At 38.6% G+C, this 25,691-nt stretch overlaps 1 protein-coding gene across 1 annotated transcript in view; it reads left to right on the top strand.

Annotated features, from left to right (window-relative positions):
• BLTP1 (bridge-like lipid transfer protein family member 1) overlaps window positions 1–25,691 on the top strand; it is a 166,732-nt gene that overhangs the window by 109,988 nt on the left and 31,053 nt on the right. Inside the window, exons 54-68 of the mRNA XM_081091830.1 lie at window positions 1,396–1,501; window positions 4,583–4,680; window positions 5,764–5,949; window positions 7,156–7,324; window positions 9,059–9,270; window positions 10,618–10,816; window positions 14,305–14,364; window positions 15,509–15,735; window positions 16,478–16,678; window positions 16,868–16,998; window positions 18,224–18,347; window positions 20,277–20,386; window positions 21,051–21,141; window positions 24,205–24,443; window positions 25,000–25,215. Coding sequence (XP_080947956.1) covers window positions 1,396–1,501; window positions 4,583–4,680; window positions 5,764–5,949; window positions 7,156–7,324; window positions 9,059–9,270; window positions 10,618–10,816; window positions 14,305–14,364; window positions 15,509–15,735; window positions 16,478–16,678; window positions 16,868–16,998; window positions 18,224–18,347; window positions 20,277–20,386; window positions 21,051–21,141; window positions 24,205–24,443; window positions 25,000–25,215 — 2,369 coding nt within the window. The remainder of the gene's footprint in view (window positions 1–1,395; window positions 1,502–4,582; window positions 4,681–5,763; window positions 5,950–7,155; window positions 7,325–9,058; window positions 9,271–10,617; window positions 10,817–14,304; window positions 14,365–15,508; window positions 15,736–16,477; window positions 16,679–16,867; window positions 16,999–18,223; window positions 18,348–20,276; window positions 20,387–21,050; window positions 21,142–24,204; window positions 24,444–24,999; window positions 25,216–25,691) is intronic.

The raw sequence follows: 25,691 nt of genomic DNA, 5'->3' as shown, positions 1-25,691 counted from the left end.
CTTGCTCCAGTGAAGGAGGAAGCCAAGGTTCCCTGCCTGCTGCAGCCCGGCTCTGAGCTCTGAAAGCAACAGCTCCGAAACTATGTTTCAATTATAGAAGCTAAACAAACCGCAGATACCTGCTTTCAGTCAGCCAGGCCTCAGCGAGCAGGACCGCAACAGTCTTTTAATTATAGAAGCTAAACAAATCCCAGATACCTGCTTTCAGCAGCCGAGGTCTCAGAGCTGGAGCCGGGCCTCAGGGCTAAAGCCGGCTTTCAGCTCCAGTGACAGCTATAGAAGGTAAATAAATCCCAGAATTAAAAAAAAAAAGAAAAAAAGGAGAGGTTGGGAGCTTTAGTCGCCCGCCAGCCTGAAAACAGCCCTCAGCTTCTCACTCAGACTGGCCAGGCACCCCAGTGGGGACCACCACCCTGAAGGGGGTGTAGCCAGCCTGAAAACAGCCATCATCCCCTCATCCAGGCTGGCCAGGCACCCAAGCAGGACCCCCACCCTGATCCGGGACACCCTTCAGGACAAACCAGCTGGCCCCCGCCCGTGCACCAGGCCTCTATCCTATATAGTAAAAGGGTAATATGCAAACTGACCTTAACAGCAGAAAGACTGGGAATGACTGGTCACTATGACACACACTGACCACCAGGGGGCAGATGCTCAATGCAGGAGCTGCCCTCTGGTGGTCAGTGCGCTCTCACAGGGGGGAGCTCTGCTCAGCCACAAGCCAGGCTGATGGCTGCCAGTACAGCGGTGGTGGTGGGAGCCTTTCCTGCCTCCTCAGCAGCGCTAAGGATGTCCAACTGCAGCTTAGGTCTGCTCCCTGCTGGCAAGTGGACATCCCCTGAGGGCTGCCGGGCTTCCAGAGGGATGTCTGATTGCCATCTTAGGCCAAATCCCCCGAGGAGCAGGCCTAAGCCAGCAGTTGGTCATTTCCTGAGGGGTCCCAGACTGTGAGAGGGCACAGGCTGGGCTGAGGAACTCCCCTTCCCCCGGGGCACAAATTTTTGTGCACTGAGCCTCTAGTTTTGTTATAATGACATTTATTTATGGTTCCAACAATACAACAGTGGCAATAAAAATAAATATTAATATAGATAAAATTTTAATTTTAAAATTATCAGATTACATAATTAAATTATAATTTCCATTCATTTTCAAATGATTTATTCCTATTGGCTACTGTTAACTTATTTCTTTTAACTGAGGGAATGGCCTGTAATAGCCAGACCAGTAAATTATTGGAGAATCTGAATATTTTTAATCCTTCTTCAAAGTATTGATTTCAAATAGTATGTAGATAATTGTCCACAGAGTTTGGGATTACTTATGTGAGCAAAAATGTATTTAAAACTAAGTCAGTCAGTCGTGTCAGCCTAATACTCTAATTTTGTTTGGCAGGTTGGTTCTTTTGAACATAATCTCACAACTGATCTACTAAACCACTTGGTGTTTGTCCAGAAAGTGTTCATGAAGGAAGTTAATGAAGTGATACAAAAAGTCTCTGGTGAGCTGATATGGCACTTTATAGTACAGAGCATGTAGCAGCAGGTTTTGTTCTCGTGGACTGCATGGCCTATGGGTCCGTGATATGAGCATTGAGCATGTCCTTTGGATATAATTATTGAGTGACTCCCTATAAACAAGGTGTGCCTTTTCTGGCTTTACAGCCTACAGGTTCTTTTGCTTATTACTTTTCTCGTATGTAACACATACATTCATGATTTATAAACTTCACAAAGCTTCTTTATGCTTACTTTAAGAAAGAGAGAGAGAGAAAGAGAGAGAGAGAGAGAGAGAGAGAGAGAGAGAGAGAGAGAGAACTTTTTGTATGTCTATTGACCAAACCAATCTTAGTCATTTAGGAACAAAATTTAGATCAATATTAAGATTGCCACCTTATTCTATTCCCGATGGTGATTATATGCTGGCTACATGGTAAATTGTTTATAACAACCCATACATTTTTACTATCTCTCAAGAATAGATTACTATTGAGCTTCTTAATCACAGCTTTACATTTTAATAAGAAATACATGTTTGATTTTTAAAATGTTCAATTGAATTTTATTTCACAAGATGAAGTATTAAGAGGAGTTAGGGTAGAAAACAAGTTGACTCTGTATAATTGTTCTTGAGGCTGAATATTTCCAGTATGAATATAATCATGTCAAAATAATAGCTGGACCACATCTATAAATTTAATTTATAATGAGGTAAAGAACTGTGGAGTTAATGTGACTAACATAATAGTGTTTCCTATATTTCTATAAACTAAAATGATTATGTAGTACATTTTGTAAGAGGTGGAGCATTTGCTTTTAAATTTTAAGAAATTTTTTCAGGCACCAGATAAAACATATTCAAGATAGTGATAGATCAACACAAGACAAGTAGAATTTTTATGAATAGACTTTTTTTTGAGGTAAAATTGACATATAACATTATATTCGTTTCAGAAGTATAACATAATTTGATATTTATAACACTATGAAATGATGACCATAATTAATCTAGTTACCCTTTATCATCATACAAAATTTTCATTGTTTTTCTTATGATGAGAACTTTTAAGATTTACTCTCTTGGAAACTTTCAAATATGCAGTACAATATTATTGACTAAAGTCACCATGCTGTACATTACATCCCCAGGACTTAGTTATTTTATATCTGGAAGTGTGTACCTTTGCCCTCCTTCACCCATTTTGCCCACCCCCCAACTCTCTTCCCCTGTAGCTACAAACCAGTCTGTTTACTGTATTTGTGAGTTGTTGTTTTTTTAGATTCCTCATTTAAGTGATCTGGTTGACTTACTCACTTAGCATAATACCCTCAACATCCATCCATATTGTTACAAGTGCAAGAGTTCTTAAAAAAAAAGAAAGCCCATAAAATATTACATTTTTATCTTAAGCAAACAAAAACTGCTCTTTCATCTGTTTTTTTTCTTTAACAGTTTTTTTTTTTAAATTGATTTCAGAGAGGAAGAGAGAGGGAGAGAGAGATAGAAACATCGATGATGAGAGAGAATCATTGATTGGCTGCCTCCTGCATGCCCCCTACTGGGGATCGAGCCTGCAACCTGGGCATGTGCCTTTGACCGGAATTGAACCTGGGACCCTTCAGTACCCAAGTCGATGCTCTATCCACCAAGCCAAACTGGCTAGGGCAATCTGTTTGCTTCTTGGCTCTTTTGATGCATCTATGGTCCTTAATAGGAAAAAACTTCCATCCCATCTGTATGCTCTCTGGGCGGATGATGAACTCAACATACAAACAGAAAGGTGGACCATTTTAAGATAGGATATTGGAAAAATAAGCATGCAAAGAAGTTCATAAAAGGAAAGACAAGTAGATATAGAAGTTATATATTAAAATATTAGAACGTTATTCCCTGAGTGTACCACATTGCCTGGGCAACAAATGGTCTATTAATAGGAACTTAACCTCCAAGGTGTCCTGTACTCATTTAAAAAACTTAACACAATAATCTTTGTTGTCACACTCTTTATTGTTAATGTGTATTACCTTATTTTTCATTTCTCCACCTTTATTTTTTCTTTTGCACATCCTATATAATAAAGAGGCAGTATGGAAATTGACTATCACTCCATCATGCTATCATAAGATGGCCGCGCCCACAGCGGAGGCAGGGTTCCCATTACACAAGATGGCGGGCCCACAGCAGAGGCGGGGTTACAATAATGAGCGATCAGCAGGGACCTAAGGCTGTGTAGCGCTGGTCTGGGGGACCTGAAGCCACACCCCCGGCCCAGAGGGGCTTGACAGGGGACCTCAGGCCGCGCCCCCCACCCGGCGGGTTTGAAGGGGGACCTCAGGCTGTGCCCCCCGCCCTGGCACCAGTCCGGAGGACTTCAGGCCGCACCCCCCACCCCATCACCTGGCCGGGGGACCTGAGGCCGTGCCTTCAGCCCAGTGGGGCTTTATGGGGATCTCAGGCTGTGCCCCCTGCCCCAGGCTGGGGGACCTGAGGTTGTGCCCCCCTCCACCCAGCAGGGCTTGTTGGGGGTGGGGCCGGCTGGGTCTGGGTCTCAGGCAATTTTGAGGTGCACACAGGTGGGCAGGGACTTGACTCTGGGTCCTGCAGGAGGAAGATTTTTACTAATTTTATTTCATCTCTGACACTTCTATTATAGAGAAAGGGCAAATAGCAATATTAAAATATTTCCTCTAATTAATTCCCTTTTAATGTGCATGAATTTCATGCACCAGGCCACTAGTCAAAATATAAACAACAAAGTTCACATTTTTGATTGAAGAAATTAGTCCAGTTTACTTTTTTGCCTCAAATACATTTTTTGGCATGTATAATCACATTTGGTTTTATTATTCAGATAATGTTTTAATTTAGTCCTTATAAAATGTGCTTAAGAAGTGTCTATGGAAGTAGCATTATCCCTGGCTTATATACATCTGCCTCAGTTAAAGTAACCTGCTAAAAAGATTGGTTTAATGCTCAGTCAAAAGAAAATGTTTTATGTGTTGTTGTTGTTTTAATGCACAAAATAGAAAATTTTTCTTTTAAAGAAATTATCCTAATCTCTCAATTTTTTAACCTCTTTTAGGCGGGGAGCAGCCAATTCCTCTCTGGAATGAACACGATGGGACAGCGGATGGAGAGAAGCCTAAGATTCTACTCTATTCCCTAAACTTGCAGTTTAAGGTGACATAGCAATAAGAATGTTACTCTTAGAAGGATTTTTCAAATTAATTAATGCGTGCTTTTTATGGAAAATTCATATGAGACATAAATATGCTAGCTAGAGAATAGAAATGAAGTATAGCCACTGAAGAAAATGCTTTATGCTGAAGCCGGTTTGGCTCAGTGGATAGAGCGTTGGCCTGCGGACTGAAAGGTCCCAGGTTTGATTCCGGTCAAGGGCATGTACCTTGGTTGCGGGCACATCCCCAGTGGGAGATGTGCAGGAGGCAGCTGATCGATGTTTCTCTCTCATCGATGTTTCTAGCTCTCTTTCTCCCTTCCTCTCTGTAAAAAATCAATAAAATATATTTAAAAAAAGAAAAAGAAAATGCTTTATAATTGTTTGACTATAATCTAGGGCAGTGGTCGGCAAACTGCGGCTCGCGAGCCACATGCAGCTCTTTGGCCCCTTGAGTATGGCTCTTCCTAAGTCTTAGGAGTACCCTAATTTAGTTAATAACAATGTACCTACATATATAATTTAAGTTTAAAAAATTTGGCTCTCAAAAGAAATTTCAATTGTCGTACTGTTGACATTTGGCTCTGTTGACTAATGAGTTTGCCGACCACTGATCTAGGGCCTTTTCCTATTTGCATTTTTTCAGTGTGCACATATTTCTGCATTTTAAAGAGCCTTGGATGTCCTTCCATGCAGAATGTTTAGATCAACCAGCAAGAAATATTTTGTGCACTTGTTCAATTAGCAGTAATACCTTGATAGAAACCTTCATATTTCCAATATTTAAGACATTAGTGTTCTTAAAAATAAAATTATTCTTACCAAATACTTATTTAATTATAATGTATTTATAATTAGCCCATGAACAGTCTAGATTTTTAATACAAAATACTGAAATGAAATTTACTAACTAAAGAGAGTCCCTACTAATGAGAAATTAAAGAATGTTGGCTGTTTTATCAGTTTATTAGACATCGTATGTGTGTTTTAAAACATTCCATTTTATTGTATCGAAAGGTTTCATTGGAGTGGGTGGACATTGTTGACTTAAGAGTCCTTTTTTCTTCTGACATTTAATCTGCTAGGGTATTCAAGTCACAGCTACAACTCCATCAATGAGAGCTGTGAGATTTGAAACTGGGTTGATTGAACTGGAACTTTCGAACCGACTTCAAACCAAAGCCTTACCAGGAAGCAGCAGCTACCTGAAACTATTTGGTAAATGCCAAGTGGATTTGAATCTGGCATTAGGACAAATTGTCAAACATCAGGTGAGTGCAGAATGTGTTGACATTAGAACTGTAGCTTTTATATTTTACACATCAATTTCAACTACTTGAAATATCACTATATTTATGAAAATATTTTAAGTTGCTAAAATTTCTGGTTATAAATTCTAATGAAAATTAATTTATAAAGGTCTCTACAATTTTACCTTGGTATTTCATTGAGTATTTTGGTGGTATATTGTTATAGTTTAGTGCAAATGCAACCATGTGAAACTTAATCCAGTATCTTCACAAGTATGTGCTTATAATTTCTCTTTATTTTATTAAACATTGTTTTTATTTCAATGCTTTGTGCTAACATTGGTGAGTTCTTAAAATGTTACTAAGTTTTGCCCTAACTGGTTTGGCTCAGTGGATAGAGCCGACGCCTGCGGACTGAAGGGTCAAGGCCATGGACTCAGTTGTGGGCACATTCCCAGTATGGGGCGTGCAGGAGGCAGCTGATCGATGTTTCTCTCTCATCGATGTTTCTAGCTCTCTATCTCTGTCCCTTCCTCTCTGTAAAAAAATCAATAAAATATATTTTTTAAAAATGTTACTAAGTTTCTCAGTTGTGCTGTAATATTGGCAAGTTTTGCATACTGAAATGTTAAACATATATGTTGTAAAACATATATATAAACATACACAGCAGTAAATCAGACTGTATTTTATAAAAATTAATATTCACAACTCAGAGTTTTTAGTGTTTTGTTTTTATTTTGCTAAAAATTACGTAGATTTTAACCTTTTCCCTTCTGTGATTTGAAGAACTGATTAAATGAATATCAGTCACACTTTCAAAATTGAGTTGCCTATATTAAAGAATATGTGGGAGGAATAAATGAACAAAAATTTCTTGTCATCTTTAGGAAAACAGTTAATTTGTTCAAATAAAAACATTTTGAGAGGAGCGAGGATCTCATTATCGTAAAACATTTAATACATTGTTGTTCAGAATATGGACCTCATCCTCAATTTTGTACAAACTTTGTTTGACTTTCCATTTAGTTCTTAAATACCCATTCATATTTTATATTGATTTCAGGTGTTTGTAGTATAGCATAAGGTATATATTATTGGTGCATGAAATTGAGAAAAATATACTATAGTTGTTTTGGTGCACAATACCATTAATGATGTTAAAACTTTTAGTTTCTTTTATTAAAACACTTTCCATTATTTGATTTTATTGAACTTTTAATTTAGGTTTATGAGGAAGCTGGTTCTGATTTTCATCAAGTTGCCTATTTTAAAACAAGAATTGGATTAAGAAATGCTCTCCGAGAAGAAATCAGTGGCTCTTCAGATAGGGAAGCTGTGCTTATTACCTTGAATAGACCGATCGTGTATGCGCAGCCGGTGGCCTTTGACAGAGGTGAGAGTCAGGCAAGACTTTTTTCTTGGATTTAGAATTGTTGGGGATGACACCAGATAAAAATCACTGTAATTAACCAGTGTAAATCTAAAATGGGAGTATCCCAACAGTTTCTTGCTTATTCCCTTCAGTTTTTAAAGTCATTTTACTTGTTAAAGTTATTTGCTTTCTACATGGATTGTAATGCTGAGTTTTTTAGTTTGGGTAACTAATGTACCCATTTGGTTTGCTAATGTCTTTATTTGCTTATACTCTAAATATTGATTATGTACTGTCTAGAAGTGGAATCTGAATACGGAAAACAGTATCCTGTCCTCCAGGAACTCTCAGCCCTGTGGGAGGAGCTAAGTGGACTCATAGCAGAGTTAGAAATCCATGTTCTAGGGCAGCAGTGCTCAACCCCTGTGGGTCATGACCCCTTTGGGGGTCGAATGACCCTTTCACAGGGGTCTCCTAAGACCATCAGGAAACACATATATAATTACATATTGTTTTTGTGATTAATCACTATGCTTTAATTATGTTCAATTTGTAACAATGAAATTGGGGTTACCACAGCATGAGGAACTGTATTAAAGGGTCGCGGCATTAGGAAAGTTGAGAACCACTGTTCTAGGGGGTCAGGGAGTCTGTACCTTCACCTGTGCTGCTTAGAGGAGACACCAATTCTTCAGATTCAACTTGGAGTTAAGAGATCACCAGGGAGACAAGGAAACGAAAGCTTGTCTTATTTGCCTTTGCATCCAATGGTCTATAACAGTCCATGGCATATATAGCAGGAACTAAATAAATATTTGCCAAATGAGAGAGAACCTGAATGAGGGAATATGAGTATAGAGGTCTAAGAAAATACAGCAGCAGCTTTCCTTAAAGGAAATAATGGAAATAAGGCTGAGCAGATAGAGTGGGTCTAAATAATGCATATTGGGTAAATATGTTGGAACTGTGTTTTAAAAGTAAGAACCATTTAGCAAGCTGTTTAAGATTTAAATTGGTGGTAGGTGTTATCTGGTGATAAGATCAGTTGGTTGGAAAATTCCTTTTGGTAATGTCATGGATAACATTTTATTTTTCTACATCCAGTGCCTGTTTATTTCATTTCTCATCTTACCAGCCTCTCGTCAGCTTTCAACAACTCCTTAAAATACTTTCTACTCTGTGTTCCTGACTGACACTTGCTTTTTCTTTTCCTCTGGCCCTTCCTTCTTCATCTCCTCTTTAGGCTCCCTCTGTGCACTACATTCAATAAAGATTTTCCTTAGAATTCATTCTTGCTACACACTCAAATGTCTTTGACCCCTTCTCTAAAATTCATCTTTTCAATGTGTACTCCTAGTATTCTACATCTCTCCTCTAGGAATTTTTAAACATTAGTAGCAGTAAGCTCTGCAGGGTCAGGGACCGTGACTGCTTTCATTTTTTCTTCCATCCCAGTGCCTGGCTCATAACAGGCATTTCACAAACAGTTTGTTGAATGAATGAATGAATGAATGAATGAATGGACCTGGATTGTCTTCTTCCTTCTGCCATTTTTCAATTGTCTGCTTTTTGCTTCTTAGTTTCATTTGTCAAGTTGACTATATCATCTTAGATCCTTTTTAATCCTAACGCTACTATTTTCTGGGAATAATTTTTACTAATTAGTGGGATTTTGCAGCTATTGGGGTTTACTTGCCATATAGCTTTAGTTTTTTTAAAGAAATTTTCTTTCTTCCCTGCCAAAATCACCAAAAGCTGTGCTGTTTTGGCTGAACTATAAGGCTGCCTATGACAACTGGAATGAACAACGAATGGCTTTACATAAGGACATTCACATGGCTACAAAGGAAGTAGTAGATATGCTCCCCGGAATCCAGCAAACCTCTGCCCAGGCCTTTGGGACACTCTTTCTGCAACTCACTGTGAATGATCTGGGGATTTGCCTGCCTATCACAAGTGCTGTACAGGTACAGAACTCAAGTTCTCATCCAACACTAAGAACCAGGCAACTCTACTACCATTTCTAGGTATATAGAGTATCAGAATAGATTTCTTAGGAGAGCAGTTTATAACTTGAGTTTAGTAAACAGCAAGTAAGATCGAACTCCTTCAACCATTATTCATTCATCTACAGTATTAAAGGCGCATCTCATGAGATTTGTGCACTCTGATGTGCCTCAGCATAGTGATGAGATCGATTCCCATCTGATAACTTTTATATATATATGTTATTGATTTTTTACAGAGAGAAAGGGAGAGGGGTAGAGAGCCAGAAACATCGATGAGAGAGAAACATCGATTAGGTGCCTCCTGCACAAGCCCTACTGGGGATGTGCCCGCAACCAAGGTACATGCCCTTGACCGGAATTGAACCTGGGACCTTTCAGTCCGCAGGCCGACGCTCTATCCACTGAGCCAAACCGGTTAGGGCCCATCTGATAACTCTTAATTTTGACCTTGACCAATAAGCAACAAGAATTTTGTCTTCATAACTTTTGGGACTAATTCTTTTGGGACTAACACACATTTGCATGCACATGTGCATGAGAGAGAAAAGGTTATGAAACCCTGTCAGACCAAGAAGTTGCAATTAAACAAAAACAGAGGCCTTTATTTTACTGTTATAGTTTATCTTAAATAATCTGTAAGCTGCTGTTGAATGAATTTATTTTTTAGTAAACTCTAGGTTGCCCTAGCTGGTTTGGCTCAGTGGATAGAGTGTCGGCCTGTGGACTGAAGGTTCCCATGTTCGATTCTGGTCAAGAGCACATGCTGGGTTGTGGGCTTGATCCCCAATAGGGGGTGTGCAGGAGGCAGCCAATCAATGATTCTCTCTTATCATTGATGTTTCAATCTCTCTCTCCCTCCCTTCCTCTCTGAAACCAATAAAAATATATTAAAAACAAAACAAAACAAAAACTCCGGGTTGAGGATTGACACCATGTGCTATGTTTGTGTCTCAGGAGTTGAATGGTAACCTTTAATCACATGATGTATGGACACAGGAGGGCCCCACACACCAAGGGTGATGGTCAGAATGCAAAGAACAGACTTTTCCCACACGAAAACAGAAGCTTGAAATAGAAAAGCAGATAATTAGACTTTTGCAAATTTAGTTTAAAACAAAAAGCACATGGAAATGCATTTCACTTGAGTAATCTGATTTTTAAAGTAGTCATCTTTCTAAGCTACTTTCCAGTGAAGCTTTCTGGGTTTCCCCCTTTATGGATTTTTGTTTCCAGGAATCCTATGAGAATTTCCCAATTTAAAAGTTGTCACCTTTTGTCTTGTTTCCTCTTTAACATGTTTTGCAGTCCAATCACAGCGGAGACCTGGACACTGGCTCTGCCTTGGTGCTAACCATTGAAAGCACTCTCATCACTGCTTGCTCTTCTGAGTCTCTGGTTAGTAAGGGGCATTTCAAAAACTTCTGCATCCGTTTTGCTGATGGCTTTGAAACATCGTGGGATGACTGGAAGCCAGAAATCCGTGGGGATCTAGTGATGAATGCCTGTGAGTGTCTTTTATTTTCTGTATGAACTTGAGAGTTTCTAAAAATTAAAAGAGAAAACAAAAACAACCTACTGGTATGTCTTCACTTATGAAAGTAAAGGATGTTCAGATATAGGAATATTATTGGACTTTGTAAAATGAGGGCTGCTTCTATTTTTAAAAGATTGGAACATTTTTGTGAAAAACTACAACTTTCAGCAGTGTTGGTGAATAACCAGGTAGCCATTCTAGTTGATGGTTTAGCATTCGAAGGTTTGCTCACTCCCTGATTTTTTCTATAATTGACTCATAAATGACCAGATAAAGCACCTTTCTTCTGTGGAGATCTTGAAAGAAAGTATAAAATCCAGTTCATCATGTAACAGAACAGTTGCAGATAACTAGGAGCAAGAAGACTGTCTTGATTAATGCCGACATGAATAAGTCCACACATCCAGATTTGTGGGATACAGAGCATAAATGGTGTGATTCCTTCGATTGCATAACATTCAAGGTTGGGAATAACTAAAGCTATGTGTGTATGCTATTTTGAAGGTTAGGGGTTTATTTTACCCATTTTAATATTTTAAATATTATAACCATCTTAAAGCATCATTAATCTGAATAAAGAAGGTAAATTATATTTGAAGAATGAAAGGTTGTGAACTAAAACTCCTCAGCCAATCTTATAAATCAAAATTAATGCTTGATTATTTCTCAGAAGGTGGTATGCCATTGTTTATGCAGTTTTCCCCCTCTGCAGTGGAAGAAAATCTTCTGTCTAGTTCTGTGTGTTTTTTTTTAGTTTATGACTTTGTAGTTTTTTAGTAATAGTAAGTATACTTACATAAACTAACGTAATATTTTTTTTTTAAAAAGAGTTGAGTATAGGGAAGAGAAATAAGAACAGTAGGAGTATGCTATTAAGTGGTTCTCAACCTTCCTAATGCTGCAACCCTTTAATACAGTTCCTCATGTTGTGGTGACTCCCAACCATAAAATTATTTTCTTTGCTACTTCATAACTGTAATTTTGCTTCTGTTATGAATCGTAATGTAAATAAATATCTGATATGCTATATGTGTTTTCCGATGGTCGCGACCCACAGGTTGAGAACTGCTGCCTTAGGATATCTTTTTTTAAAAAAATTTTTTTTATTGATTTCAGAGAGAGAGAGAGAGAGAGAGAGGAAAGAAACATCAGTGATCAGGGAGAATCATTGATTGGCTGCCTCCTGCACGCCAGCTACTGAGGATCAAGCCCGAAACCTGGGCATGTGCCCTGACCTGGTATTGAATCATGACTTCCTGGTTCATAGGTCGACACTCAACCACTGAGCCATGCTGGTTGGGCAGCTTTACAGATCATTTTAAAATTCTGCCCTGGACCCTGGCCGGTTTGGCTCAGTGGATAGAGCGTTGGCCTGGGGACTGAAGGGTCCCGAGTTCGATTGCGGTCAAGGGCATGTACCTTGGTTGTGGGCATATCCCCAGTGGGCAGTGTGCAGGAGGCAGCTCATCGTTGTTTCTCTCTCATCGATGTTTCTGGCTCTCTATCCCTCTCCCTTTCTCTCTGTAGAAAATCAATAAAATATATTAAAAAAAATAAAATTCTGCCCTGGAAAAAAAATGATCCAATTAATTTCCTCTCTAGGTGATAATGTTTTTTTTTCTGGGGGGCGAGCGGAGGGGAGAATGTAGTAAAATTAGAATGGCTAATCTAATTTTTAGAATGCAGGAAGAGTTCAAAGGACCACGTAAGTAGATAGTAAAGGTTAGACTCTTTTCATTAACATGAACTTAAAAAATTACATAAATCATGAAGTTTGAAAGACTCCAAGCTCTCTGTTAACACCTGGGTAGCATTCGCTCATGAGAGTTGAAATTGTCATTTTGGGTTGAGAATAGTGGTTGGTCCAACCTGGCACTTTGTCTCTGCCGCAAAGACCACAGGAACCCTGGGTAAGAGCCTAGTTGATTTCCTGCTCTCACTTTCAGGATTCAGATCTGCTCCTAAACATCTTCATATTCCATATTAATTCATCATGGCTCTGTATTCTATAAATTTAAATAATCTTTTTTTAAAACTTAATTTTAAAGATTCTCTCCATTTCTAGGAAGTGGAAATTTCTAAAGTTTTTTTTACTCCTCCCCCTTTTTTAAATCCTCACCTGAGGGTATTTTTTTTCCCATTGATTTTTAGAGAGAGTGGAAGGGAGGTAAGGAGTGGGGGAGAGAGAGAAAGAGAGAGAAACATTGATGTGAGAGAGATACATTGATTGGTTGCCTCCTACATGTGCTCTGACCTGGGATGGGAACAAACCTGCAACCAAGGTGTGTGCCTTTGACTGGGAATCGAACCCACAATCCTTGGGTCTGAGGACTGACGCTCTAACCATTGAGCTGCTGACGCCCCCCTTTTTTTTACTTACTAGTTTTTGCTTTCACTTGGCCACTTATGTTAGTCAAATTTAAAGGGTTTCCTTTTCATTCTGGCATTCTTAGATTTGAAAGGGTAATCTAGGTTTCTTTTGCTCTGAATTATGACCTTGACTATAAAGGTGCATTGGGTGATCTTTTACCCCGAAACAAGATCTAATTATTTCTTGTTTTATAATTATGTGTGAGGCACAGGACTGTATGGTTGAAAAATGTAATTTAGATTTTAAAGTCCTTGGCGCTATCTTAAAAATGAAAACTACATAATAAAAAAATTGTCACTTAACAAATAGACCCTTTCTCCCAAAATAAGTTTTCTTACAACTCAGATTTGGGTAACATTTGAATACCTGTTTAAGATACAGAGTGAATCTCAAAGGACATTTCATTTAAAATGGATGTATATACTGTTAGGTTTAGATTGAAATTTGGTTTCCATTAAGGCTTACTGTAAAATGATTTTGATTCTGTCTTTAGACTTTACTTTGTTTAAAAGTTGTTTCAAGGATGGTATGTCTCTTACTGTTTAAAATTGTTGATTTAGTTAATCTCATTTTTGAAGCTGACATTATCAATTAACGCTAAGTGGTAGTAAATGTTTCAGAGTTCAAGTCAGATATGTTCCAGGGTAGGTCTATTACCATATGAGTTTGACATCATAAGGAAAAGACAAGACTGATAAATCATGTCTGTGACCTAAAGCAACCTTAGTTGTCATTTTTTAAACCATTTGCATTCTTAAAGTACCATTCACTCCTGATGGCACAGATTGTCATAGCACCCAGAAACTAGAGCATCCGAGTCTGCCAGGTGTTGTCACTCAGATAAGGAAATCACACACAACTGCAGCTGAGTTCTTAAAATTATAGAATAAAATACTTTGAGATATGAAGTAGATACTACACGTCATTTGAGGCAGCCTTTTCATTCTATAGATTAGAAATGGAAACCTAGAGAAGCCGGTGATTCTATTCATATGTAGGTGATGCTCTTTGGGTGAAAAATTGCAATACGAAATTTTATCACAAACTTAATTTCGTTGCAAACCATTTTGGGGTGCTCTTTGTGCAGGTGTGGTTCCTGATGGCACCTATGAAGTGTGTTCCCGGACTACAGGACAGGCAGCTGCTGGTAGGTTCATATTTGGAATTACTTTTACTACATGTGTCAGGGAGAATCCTGCCTTTATCTGTATGTACTTTCAACCTTTATATTAATAGTGAGAGTATCTTTTAACTAAACTTATTCTGGTCAAGGGGACACTTTGGAGAAAGAGGGAACCGAAAACCCTGGGAAACCAGATAGGAGGTAATCCAGAAGGAATTAGCTGTCTTAACTAAGATGATAGCATGTATAAATTTTTATTATTTTGCTTGGTATAAATTAGGGTAAGCTAAAGGGAGATATCTATTGAAGTGCTCTTAACTGTTGAGAGGGTGGGAGCTGTTGAGGTCAGTAGATTTCTTTCCTTCCTTTCTGTTCCTCTTGTCCTCCCCAAGCCTAGCCTCAGTGCTCATCCTGAGTGATTGTCCTAGAGAGCAGCAAGGGGATGGGCCCACTGACAGAGGACTGACAGGTCAGGACATTTCCAGAGTAATGTTAGAGAAGGAAGGGGGATGACTGAGGTGAACATACGTGTGGAGAGAAAGGTCACACTAAGGTCTTTGTTAGGGCTGTTGTGTGTGTCAACAAGCCACTCAAGCTAACTTAACCCAAAGGGGGACCAATTAGCAGGATATCTGCAGACCGTGGCTAAACTTGGGACTGGCTGTCTGGTGAAGAGAAGGAGCCAGGTGAGTTGAGGGACGCTGGGAACAAGATCCATGTCAGCAGGACTCCAGCTCTGTCTTCTCCACGGGCACTTTGTTTTCTCACTGAGGACCCTTCTGATGTGGCGGGAAGCGAGGCTGCTGGCAGCTCAGGAGCCGGGGCCCTCATCACCAGGGAAGACCAGTCTCACTAATCTGGGGGAGGGTTCTTATTTTTCCAACACTGACCCTCACCCAGTCTAATCATCTAATTAATTCTGGTTACTGAGGGAGGGCCATGCCAGTTCTCACTCTAGCGTGTGAAGTGGAGAGGGGGAATCCACAGTCCCCAGGAGTGGGTGCTGCACCAAGGAGACATATGCACACTGGACGGTTGGGGACTCAGTTCCATGGGCCGTGTTCTGACAGACATTGGTGTTACATAGGCCATCATCCACTTTATTCCTGAAATATTTAAATAGCTACACTCAAGACTGCCCAGAAATGTCACTTCTGTATTCCCACAGAGAGCAGTAGTGCTGGGACCTGGACACTGAATGTGCTGTGGAAAATGTGTGGCATCGATGTGCATATGGACCCGAACATTGGCAAAAGGCTGAACGCTCTGGGCAACACTCTGACCACACTGACTGGGGAGGAGGTCATAGACGACATGGCTGATCTGAACTCCATGAACATCGGTGACCTGTCGGACGAGGACGAAGTGGACACTATGTCTCCCACTGTTCACACTGTACGTACACTCACTGCGGGACGTTTCCCAACTGGCTCTTACCTTGAGATGGGCTATTACTAACTCAGTGTTACTTATTATATTGTGATTGCTAATTGTGCAGGAAGGAAGGGACTGGTGGTTCCTGTGTCTACATTTCATAACATTGTTTTTAATGTCATAATAATGTCTTTTAATTGATTCCTTGTTCCATAATAATGTCTGTCAACCAACTTGTGCCTTAACCGACAGGTGACATACTAACATTAAAAGTGCAGCGGATCCGTAGTGACAGAATGTAAATTAGTGGTTTCTTCAAGCTGGGAGCCTCAGGGGGCTCCTGAGGGGACTGGAAGAGACTGCTGATGGTTACAAGGTTCTGTATGGGGGTAGTGAAAATATTCTGATAGATTGTGGTGATGAGCATAACTTTGTAAATATGCTAAACACCACTGAATTGTACAATTGAAATGGGTGTATTTTATGCATGTAAATGATAGCTAACTAAAGATGTTAAAAAATGAAGCTCAAAAGCAAAGTATATACATGCACACAAAATATATATAACTAGAAATATGTATTTCTATCTCTGCTGTACATTTTATAGTATCAAATTATTTGATAGTTAAAAAGAAAGTCTCTGCTTTCATTCTGGTATTGATTAAAATATCTTTCAACTATCTTTTAACCATTGTATCATGAAATACTTTTGTTCTTGGAAAGACATTTTTTTTAAAAATTGATGTTACTGTTTATTGTTTAGAGTTCAGATGGAAGTTCAGTAAGTGGAGATGGCCACAAGCTCACCTTTGGGCAGCGACTTGTAAACCACCTGCTAGGCCTGACGCCCCCACACCAGCGCTATTCTGTTCCTGCAGAGTACTTGTGTGAGCCAGAGCAGGGGGGCTCCCCACAGTCAGGCCAGGCCCATTTGAAAGTGTGCAGAGCTCACTCATGGGGAAATGTAGGTGGTAACTAAATAGATTTCTGTGAAAATGAAGGGATATCAATCACTGGAGAATTCCAATCATCATACTTAATATAGATGCCTTTGATTCTTGCATGCTTCTTTGATTTGTGTCATTTTTGTGATAGTGTAGATTTGCTGTGTGAACACAGGGTGGTACTAACATTTGTGCTTTGATTTTTTCAGGAAGCTGTCGAATATCGAAGACAAGGAGCATCTTGTAGCCAGCCGGGAGATCTGAGAGGCAGAAAAATGATGAAGCGAATAGTGGATATCAGAGAGCTGAATGAACAAGCCAAAGTCATAGACGATCTTAAGTATGTACCATACTTTTTCACTTAATGCAGTCCTCCCTGATGATAGAATCATCAGGTTTTAAATGTGGAGAGAGAATGTGTGGACCAGTACAACTCTTTTAGTTTATAAATGAGATGAGCAAGGCCAGGGAAGTGTGGCAGTTTGCCTGACATCCTGCATCCATTAGTGATCAAGTTAAGCCTGAAATCCTTGTCTGGTGCTCTTCTCGGGTCTACATTTCTGAGCAGTTTATGACTGACTTCATATCACATATATGTATCTCTACATGTACATGTACACTTACACGTATCTTCACATGCCTATATAAATATATGCATTAGTATTTCAGAAATTCAGATTTTTGAAAGGGGAAACAAATTGAGCATTTGACATGTTAATCTCAGTTTAATCTCCACTGCATTTCTTGAGGTTAGATGGCATTATCTAAACTTTCTAGTTGAGAAAGCAGGTTAGGGGGAGATAAGCATTAGAATTTGAACTTGTGTGGTCTGAACTCAAAAGTGCATGCTTGTTTTGCCTGCCTGCATTAGTGTTTCTCTAGGTCTGAGGTGGGTGTGGGGTAAGTCATGGTAGTAATTTATTTTCTGTAGCTGTGGCCTGCTGGATGGTACTAATACTTTCTCTATAAGACTTTTCTTCTTGGAAAACATTGAAATTTTTGTTTTCCCAGAGGTGATATTCATGCCTCATCTTTTCTAATCTTTGTACACCTGTAGCTGTGTTGTTGTTGTTTTTGCATTGAAGGACTTTATACAAACGTATGTATTTTTGTACAGTGAAAGGTATTACCTAAGAACTTGTATGCCAGTTAGTTATGATACAGTGATTCACATTTTCCTGTTGACTCACATTATAGTTTGAGTTTTGTTCTCGGGGAGAAAATGGCTTGAAGCAAATACATACTTTCTCTCCTAAAATCTTACTTAAGGCTTAAATTATAGGTAGAATTTTACATACAGGCATTCTTCTGCAGAGTGGATCCACAGCTTTCGTAAGATGGTCAAAGAGACTCTCAATACAGAAATGAGTAAGACCATTTCCTAACACATTGGATGAACTTTGTTATAGTTTGCTTGTTATGAGTGTTAACTTCATGGGGGATTTTGACTTGTTCATACATAATCTTTGATATTCTGAAAAGTGAAAGAATGAAAAAGGAGTAAGTGAAAATCATCTTACTTTGTAACTTCTTTATATTCATTGCCATATTTCTTTTGCATCCAGAAAATTAGGTGCAAGTGAAGGAACCATAAACCAAGAAATTCAACGTTACCAACAATTAGAATCTGTTGCTGTGAATGACATTCGAAGAGATGTTCGTAAAAAGTTACGGAGGTCCAGTATGCGAGTGAGTCAGAATTTACCAAGAATTTTATTAAAATAGACATTTTCTTTTTAGTTTAGGAGACTTTCTGATGAGACTTTTATTGTTCTCTTTCTTCCTCCATTGCTGGTTTGTACACCTTCCAACTACTCTGTAGCAGGCACTGTTTATAGCACTTTATGTTTAACAACCCATTAAGTCCTTACAACCACCCTATGAGGAGCTTGTAGCATTTTCCCCATTTTAAAGATGAGGAAACTGAGATAGAGAGAGGTCAAGTAATTGACCAAGGTTATACACCGGCAATTCCCATGGAGCAAGAATCAAACCCAACAGTGGGACTCTGCAGTCTGTACCCTTAGTCACCATATTCTGTCTGCCTTTCATGAAGTCAACTTTCTCTTTAGTCTCCACTTCAAATGTGAAGTCTTTGAGATGTCCATTCTACCCCATCTCATTCCCCACAGCTGACTTTATCATTTGCTTGTATAGTTGCCTTTATTAGAGTTTGAGTTGCTTAAAGAACAAGTTATTTATCTTTGAATCCACTACTTACATTTTCTGGGATTTAGTTCAATTGCTGAATAACTGAAACAAATATATAGATATGCTATACACATATAACAGGAAGTAATTCTAAAACTTATTCAAATGGAGGTAGGTTGCTTTGGGTCAAGGTGGTCTGGTTAATGGAAAATTTACTTTTTAAAAAAAGATAAATGGGTTCTTAACCATTTTTTTTTTTTTTAATGAATAGCGGAACCCTTTTTTTTTTTTTTTTTTACCAGAATAAGGTTTTGGATGGCACCCACTACATACAAAGAGATCAAATCACAGTTGCTGAATCAGAGGAAGGGGGAAAGGCACAAAGATCCATCATTTATTGGCTTGAACTTTCTTTCCTTGTTCAACCCCTGGGTTCCAGGCAACCTAGTTTGAATACTGTTCTAAATTATTGACTTAAATTAAAGATAAAATCCAGTTTGAGTTTTATTCATCACTGGCTTCTGTTACTAATAAATGGGTAGTGAAAATCTATAATGCATAATTCTGTATTTAAAAATTTTGCTGCTATGTACCTAATAATCATACAGTACAGTGGGGCCTTGACTTACGAGTGTCCCGACTAACGAGTTTTTCGAGATACGAGTTGTCTCTCGGCCAATTTTTTGCTTTGAGTTGCAAGCTAAAACTCGGGTTACAAGCCAGCTTCAGATACCCCACCACTAGTTGGCGCAGCGAACGTCACAGTGATTTGACATACAAGTAATTTGAGTTATGAGCTCCGTCACGGAATGAATTAAACTCTTAAGTCAAGGCCCCACTGTATAATTAAAATATGCTTGCGTAGTATTTATAAGGTAGCTTATACTTGGTAATTGAAAATAAAACTAGGTAGAGAGGATTAAGGAAATGAATGAAACATGTGAACACCTGTCTCCCTTAGCATTTCCCCCTCACTTCCCAGCAAGTCCTCTTGCATTACCCATCACTGTATAGGAATCCTTTTCATATCTAGCCCCTGTCACTCATTGGGAGAAGAGGGATTTGGAGGCCAGGAGAGTGCCAAATCACCACTTCCTTTCCTTTGCCATAGTGTCGTGTCGCAGGAGCCCTTGGGTGGTACTTGAGATGAATGGTGTTCTTTTCCTCTTTCCTTGTAATCCTCATTTCCTTTTTTCTTTCCTTTTTAATTGTTTCCTTTCTTCTCACTCTGTTTCTGTACCCCTTACCCCTACTCCCAATCGTTTTCTTTTTTCTCTCAGGCCAGCTGGAGCTAATATTTCGTAGCTCTCCTAAGGGACATGAGTACCAAAGTAGCTGCCTCATGCTCTGCTTTGATTCATCTACATTGTTAAGTGACATTTAAAGTCACTTGCCATTGACCTGGGGATACAGCTTACTGGTTTATAGTAGTTTACAGCCACCCTTTTTTCTCTCTCATTTCATTAGGCTGCTTCCCTGAAGGATAAGTGGGGGTTGGGTTACAAACCGAGTTACAACCGATCAAAGACCATTTCGGCTTCTGGAAGACCACCTCTTAAGCGAATGGAAAGGGCAAGGTAATGTCTATTCCGGCCAACAAACCAAGTGGTAACTTCTGACTCCTTTGCCAAGGTCCATTATTTATCTGCTGTGTTCTAATTGTGGGAATTACAAAATTATGATAGCAAAACTGGACGTAATTAGTCAAATACCAGTAATACTGGATACTGTCAAACTAAGAAGTTTATTTAAGGAATTTCCTTATCACATTTGTGCCACAACCATGGTGTGCTTTCCAGGAATGAAGTACATTGCTTTTTAGACAAGTGTACATATAAACTTACAGACTATCAAAAGAAGTGAAAATGTGCCCATTAGTAGCTGCTGCTCTAAGTTTGTCATTTTAGAAAATGTTTGAGTTCACACACATTTAGCATGTGAAAGAATGGAAAATTTTACATATTGAAGAAAAATACTGTTTTACTAGTAAATGAGCACTATAAAGTAAAAATTTTAAATTCTTTTCTGTATGGTTTAGTTTTAGAAAATTTGTGACAACAAAACATAGACTTTTTTATGGGATGCTAAAGGTTAAGAAATGCAATACCAAAAGTTGAATCCTTGAGTAAGGTAAATATTTAGAAATAGAACATAACGTTATTAGTAAGACTTTTATAAATCCAGTTTTTTTAAAAAACACACAGAATGTTAATGTTTTATAACTTTCTATTTCACTTGCAGTTCTCGAGTAGGAGAGACTGAGGAGCTTCCAGAAATCCGTGTGGATGCAGCATCTCCTGGGCCCAGAGTAACGTTCAATATCCAAGACACAGTAAGAGAGGAATTCCTGATTAGATACACAGTGCTGATAATTACAAAACTATAGTAGCCAGACAATTTTAAAGTGCTGATTCCTACCTATGACTGTTGAAGCGTCTGTACATTACCAAACAGCAGGGCACTGCCCGGGTGCAGTGTTTTGCATGTAGAATAAAGATCCCAGCTGCTTGCTCTTAGGTAGAAATGTTGAATAGTTTTTCTTTCAAACTAGGTCTTATTCACAAATGTAAATGTGGACTGTTTATACTTTATGTATTTTATTATTTATATATTTAAGTGTATATCTAAAATAATAAAAGCCTAAGCAACCATCGAAACCTAATGGACAACCGAACAGGCTGTGTGGGGCGACTAGGCCGGCAGGGGGGTTAGTGAGGGATGACCAAACGACTGAGCAGCAGGCTGCATGGGGTGGCCAGGCCAGCAGGGGGGTTAGTGAGGGGCAACCAAACAACCCAACAGCTGGCTGCGTGGGGCAACCAGGCCTACAGGGGTGCAGTTGGGGGTGACTAGGCCGGCAGGGGTGGAGGGGCAGTTGGGGGAGATCAGGCAGGCAGGCAGGCAGGCAGGTGAGCAATTAGGAGCCAGTGGTCCCAGAGTGTAAGAGGGATGTCCAACTGCCGGTTAGGCCCGATCCCGAGACAGAAATTGGCAGTTGGACATCCCCTGAGGGGTCCTGGATTGGAGAGGGTACAGGCTGGGCTGAGGGGGAACTCCCCCCACCCCCTTGCACAAATTTTGTGCACCCGGCCTCTAGTAGAGAGATAATATCAGAAACCAGAAATGAAAAAGTCAGCTTCAAAGTAATATTCTAATTTCATAGCATATTAAAAATGTTTGTTTTGTTTTTTGTATATTTGTTTACTTTTAAACCATTGTTTTTTATTTTGCGTGAGTTTTTTATACATTTCTTATTATTTTAAGTTGAAAAAAACAGTATGGGGAAGCACACCGAAGTCCAGCCCTCCTGGGGAAGGGTATTTTCAGGTACTTCTTAAGAACAACATAAATTCTGCTTTAAATGAATTAACCACCTGAAAAATCTGCTTTCAAAATTCCTTCCTCTCATTCCATACTAAACTCAGACATCAGAAATATTTTACATAAAGGTTTAAGATTGTTTAAGTTAATAAGCTCTTGCATAAATATATTTTAGTTTTATACTTTATAGTTTAACATTAATTATTTAATCTTCAAAATTAAAAGGCTAAATCAACTTACTGAATCAACTCAACCAAACTGTAAACCAAAAAATTCAATTTTATTACCGTTATTTACTAATCCCCAAGTGAATCTCCTTTTCCCACATTAAACTACAAAATGAATATTTTCTTTAAAAAAGATAGTTAACTATTTCTAACTAAAATCAAATTTATCTTAGAAAAACAAATTAATCAATCAATGTTACTTCTTTTGAGTCATTGCTATAAAAAATGTATACAAACAATCTAGAAAATTATTCTTATGCTCAAAACAGAATGGAAAATGTATGATGTAGTCATAATTTATAAGTCAAATTAACATTTTTTTAAAATTAAATCTTTATTGTTCAGATTATCACAGTTGTTCCTCTTTTTTTCCCCATAGCTCCCCTTTTTGAGCCAGATATTTTACCTAAATATGCCATAAAAGTAAAACTGAATTTAAAAAATGTGCCTACATACCAGTTATATGAACCTTTGTTTAGAAATTTCCATCAAGTTACTTTAAAAAACTGGCACTTAGCCCACGTATATTTTGTTTCCCTTTCCTGACCTTTTATACTAGATTTCAATATATATCCCATAGTTCCACTGAACTTAAACTGAATTTTGGTTTAGAACTACTAGATTGTAATAACAGTGAGCTTGGTAAACATGTCCTTTTTCTAAAAATGATCTTGGAAATAAATCATTTACAGTGAATTTAATGGAATCTACTAATTAAGTTGATATTTTTTCCTGCCCAACATTTTAAAATGGATATAATTGACATATGACATATTAGCTGTAGGTGTACAGTCTAATGATTTAACATATGTATATATGGGGAAATGATTGAGTCTTAAATAAATTAATATTTGAATTGATTCAAGTCCTATTTTTAAATAGCAGTGTATGCTGTTTATAAAAAATAGTATATACAATTACAAATTACAAAATAGGTCATTAGGCATGGTTGAATAGAAAATAAATATAAAACAAAGGGATATTTATGCATATAAATTTTTACTATAGTTTAAAAAATTTTAAAGTATTTAATGATAAAATCTGAATTTATATATTTAATCAATAGCATGTATATAGTAAAGAGTGAACAAAAGCTGAATTCTGTAAATGTTCAGAATTGTGAAATAGGTACTTTGAATTTCACTAGGTATCTAATATAGTAGCAGCAATAAATTGCTCAAATCTTGCACATTACACATGATAGAGGCTTATCAATTCTCAAAGGATAGTCAAGCAACTCTCCAAATTGGGAATTGAAGTAGGTCATAGGAGGTTTTGCTGTTTCTTTGACCTACTTAAATGCAATAGCCACAGGGTGCAGTCTTCAATTAGTGACAGGGTATCTAGTTACCCTAATATATAATAGCAATATTAAGTTTAACTGATTAATGTGTTTATTTCTGAAACTATTTGTTTTTGTCAACCATTTGGGCCTCATTTGTACAGGATGTACCCAGCATAAACCCCTACAAGGGATTTAACTACATGAGAACGCATCTCTGCCATCACTACTGCCCTCTTGCCCTATGATTATGGCTGATCATTGCTTCCTTGTCTCCACAGCATGCTTAACTTTCGCTTCGTACTAATTAATATGATGATATATGTATATCTGAGTGAAGTTTCACTCTAGTATGTCAGTGGTGTGACTTTCTGTGGTTTGATCTTACGCTTCCTTCCTTGCTGCACCATTTCATAAGATCATAAATCTGACCTTTCTTTCCATTCACAGTGAGGAAATTTGACTCTGAGACTATTTTTAAATGCTTACACATGTCTTTTTCTTTTTTAATCGAGAAGAGATTCATAATGTGAACCTGATTCATGTTTCCTCTTTTTACAATCAGTTTCCAGAGGAGACAGAACTGGACCTTTTGTCAGTCGCCGTCGATGGTCCTTCCCATTACTCATCCGCCAGTGAAGGGTCCCATTCCGTGTTCAGTTCTCCCAAAACTCCAGGTGTTACTTTCCAATCTGAAGACAGCCGACGGGATGACAGTTTGTCTTCTACAAGCGAAGATTCCGAGAAGGATGAAAAGGACGAAGAGCATGAGAGAGAAAGGTTTTATATTTATAGGAAACCCTCGTGAGTAGCCTTTTTGTGTTAAGATCCTTGGGTAGCATTTCTGAATTTAGGACCGAGCTTAAAGCATTATATATAACTGTTTACTTTCACAGAAAAACATATTAATGTGCCTAACGGAGTCAGACTAAGAGACATGACCATGGTTTACTAATATAGTTTAGCTCTGTATGGCATTTTTTTCTTTTCCTATACTTCTGCCTTTTAATAAAATCTGAGAAGATTTGCAAAATTCCATCTCCTCCCAAATGTAGAGTGTGGTGCACTCACTCATATTTTGCCTCCTCCACACCAGTGATTGTGCCTGTGCCCTCGGAACCCAGCACACAACCGGGCACATAGTAATAGCTCTCAGAACATAATTGTTGAATAAAATGTGACTGGGATACACTTAAGAAAAACTTCAGTTAGTATGAGCTGGTTGAGTATTTTGTGTGAATTTATAAACTATCAGTATAATTTATATGCAGACCGTTGTTCACATTGCATGTAGAAGAGTAGTTTGTTAAAAACTCTTCCCACTTCACTGCAGTGTGATGATCAGTTGTTCTTTCAGCAGACATACGTCTCGTAAAAAAGCCACAGGCTTTGCTGCTGTTCACCAACTGTTCACAGAGCGTTGGCCCACAGCTCCCGTCAACCGGAGCCTCAATGGCACAGCTACTGAGAGAAATATTGACTTTGAACTTGACATACGGGTTGAAATTGATAGTGGAAAATGTGTGCTTCACCCAACCACCCTCCTACAAGAACATGATGATATAAGCTTGAGGAGGTAAGAAACTGATCAGACGAGGGTACATGTAATTTCATTTGTTAGAAATACTATTTATCCCATATAATAAAAGCCCAGCAACCTAATGGCAGAACGACCGGTCGACCAGTCACTGTGATGCGCACTGACCACCAGGGGGCAGACGCTCAACATAGGAGTTGCCCCCCGGTGGTTAGTGCACTCCCACAGTGGGAGCGCTGCTCAGCTGACTGGGATGAGTGGTTGCAGGAGGAGCTGCTCAGAGGGCGGGTCCACAGCCACTCAGCTGACCCGGATGAGTGGCGTTCCCACAGTGGGCCGATCCCCACAGGCCACGCCCCCCCACCAGTGCATGAATCCTGTGCACCAAGCCTCTAGTGTAGTATAAACAAACTCCCCCACCCCCACAATCCAAAATGCAGATTGAAATTGATTTAATCATACTTAAGAGGTGTGAATGGTTATTTGTATAGTATACTATTTCTTTAGTCAAGTGT

This window comes from Myotis nattereri, assembly GCF_964212035.1.
Source record: "Myotis nattereri genome assembly, chromosome: 5".
Lineage (NCBI taxonomy): Eukaryota > Metazoa > Chordata > Mammalia > Chiroptera > Vespertilionidae > Myotis > Myotis nattereri.
The sequence above is the reverse complement of the archived record's forward strand: the minus strand, read 5'-3'. Positions and strand labels throughout refer to the sequence as shown.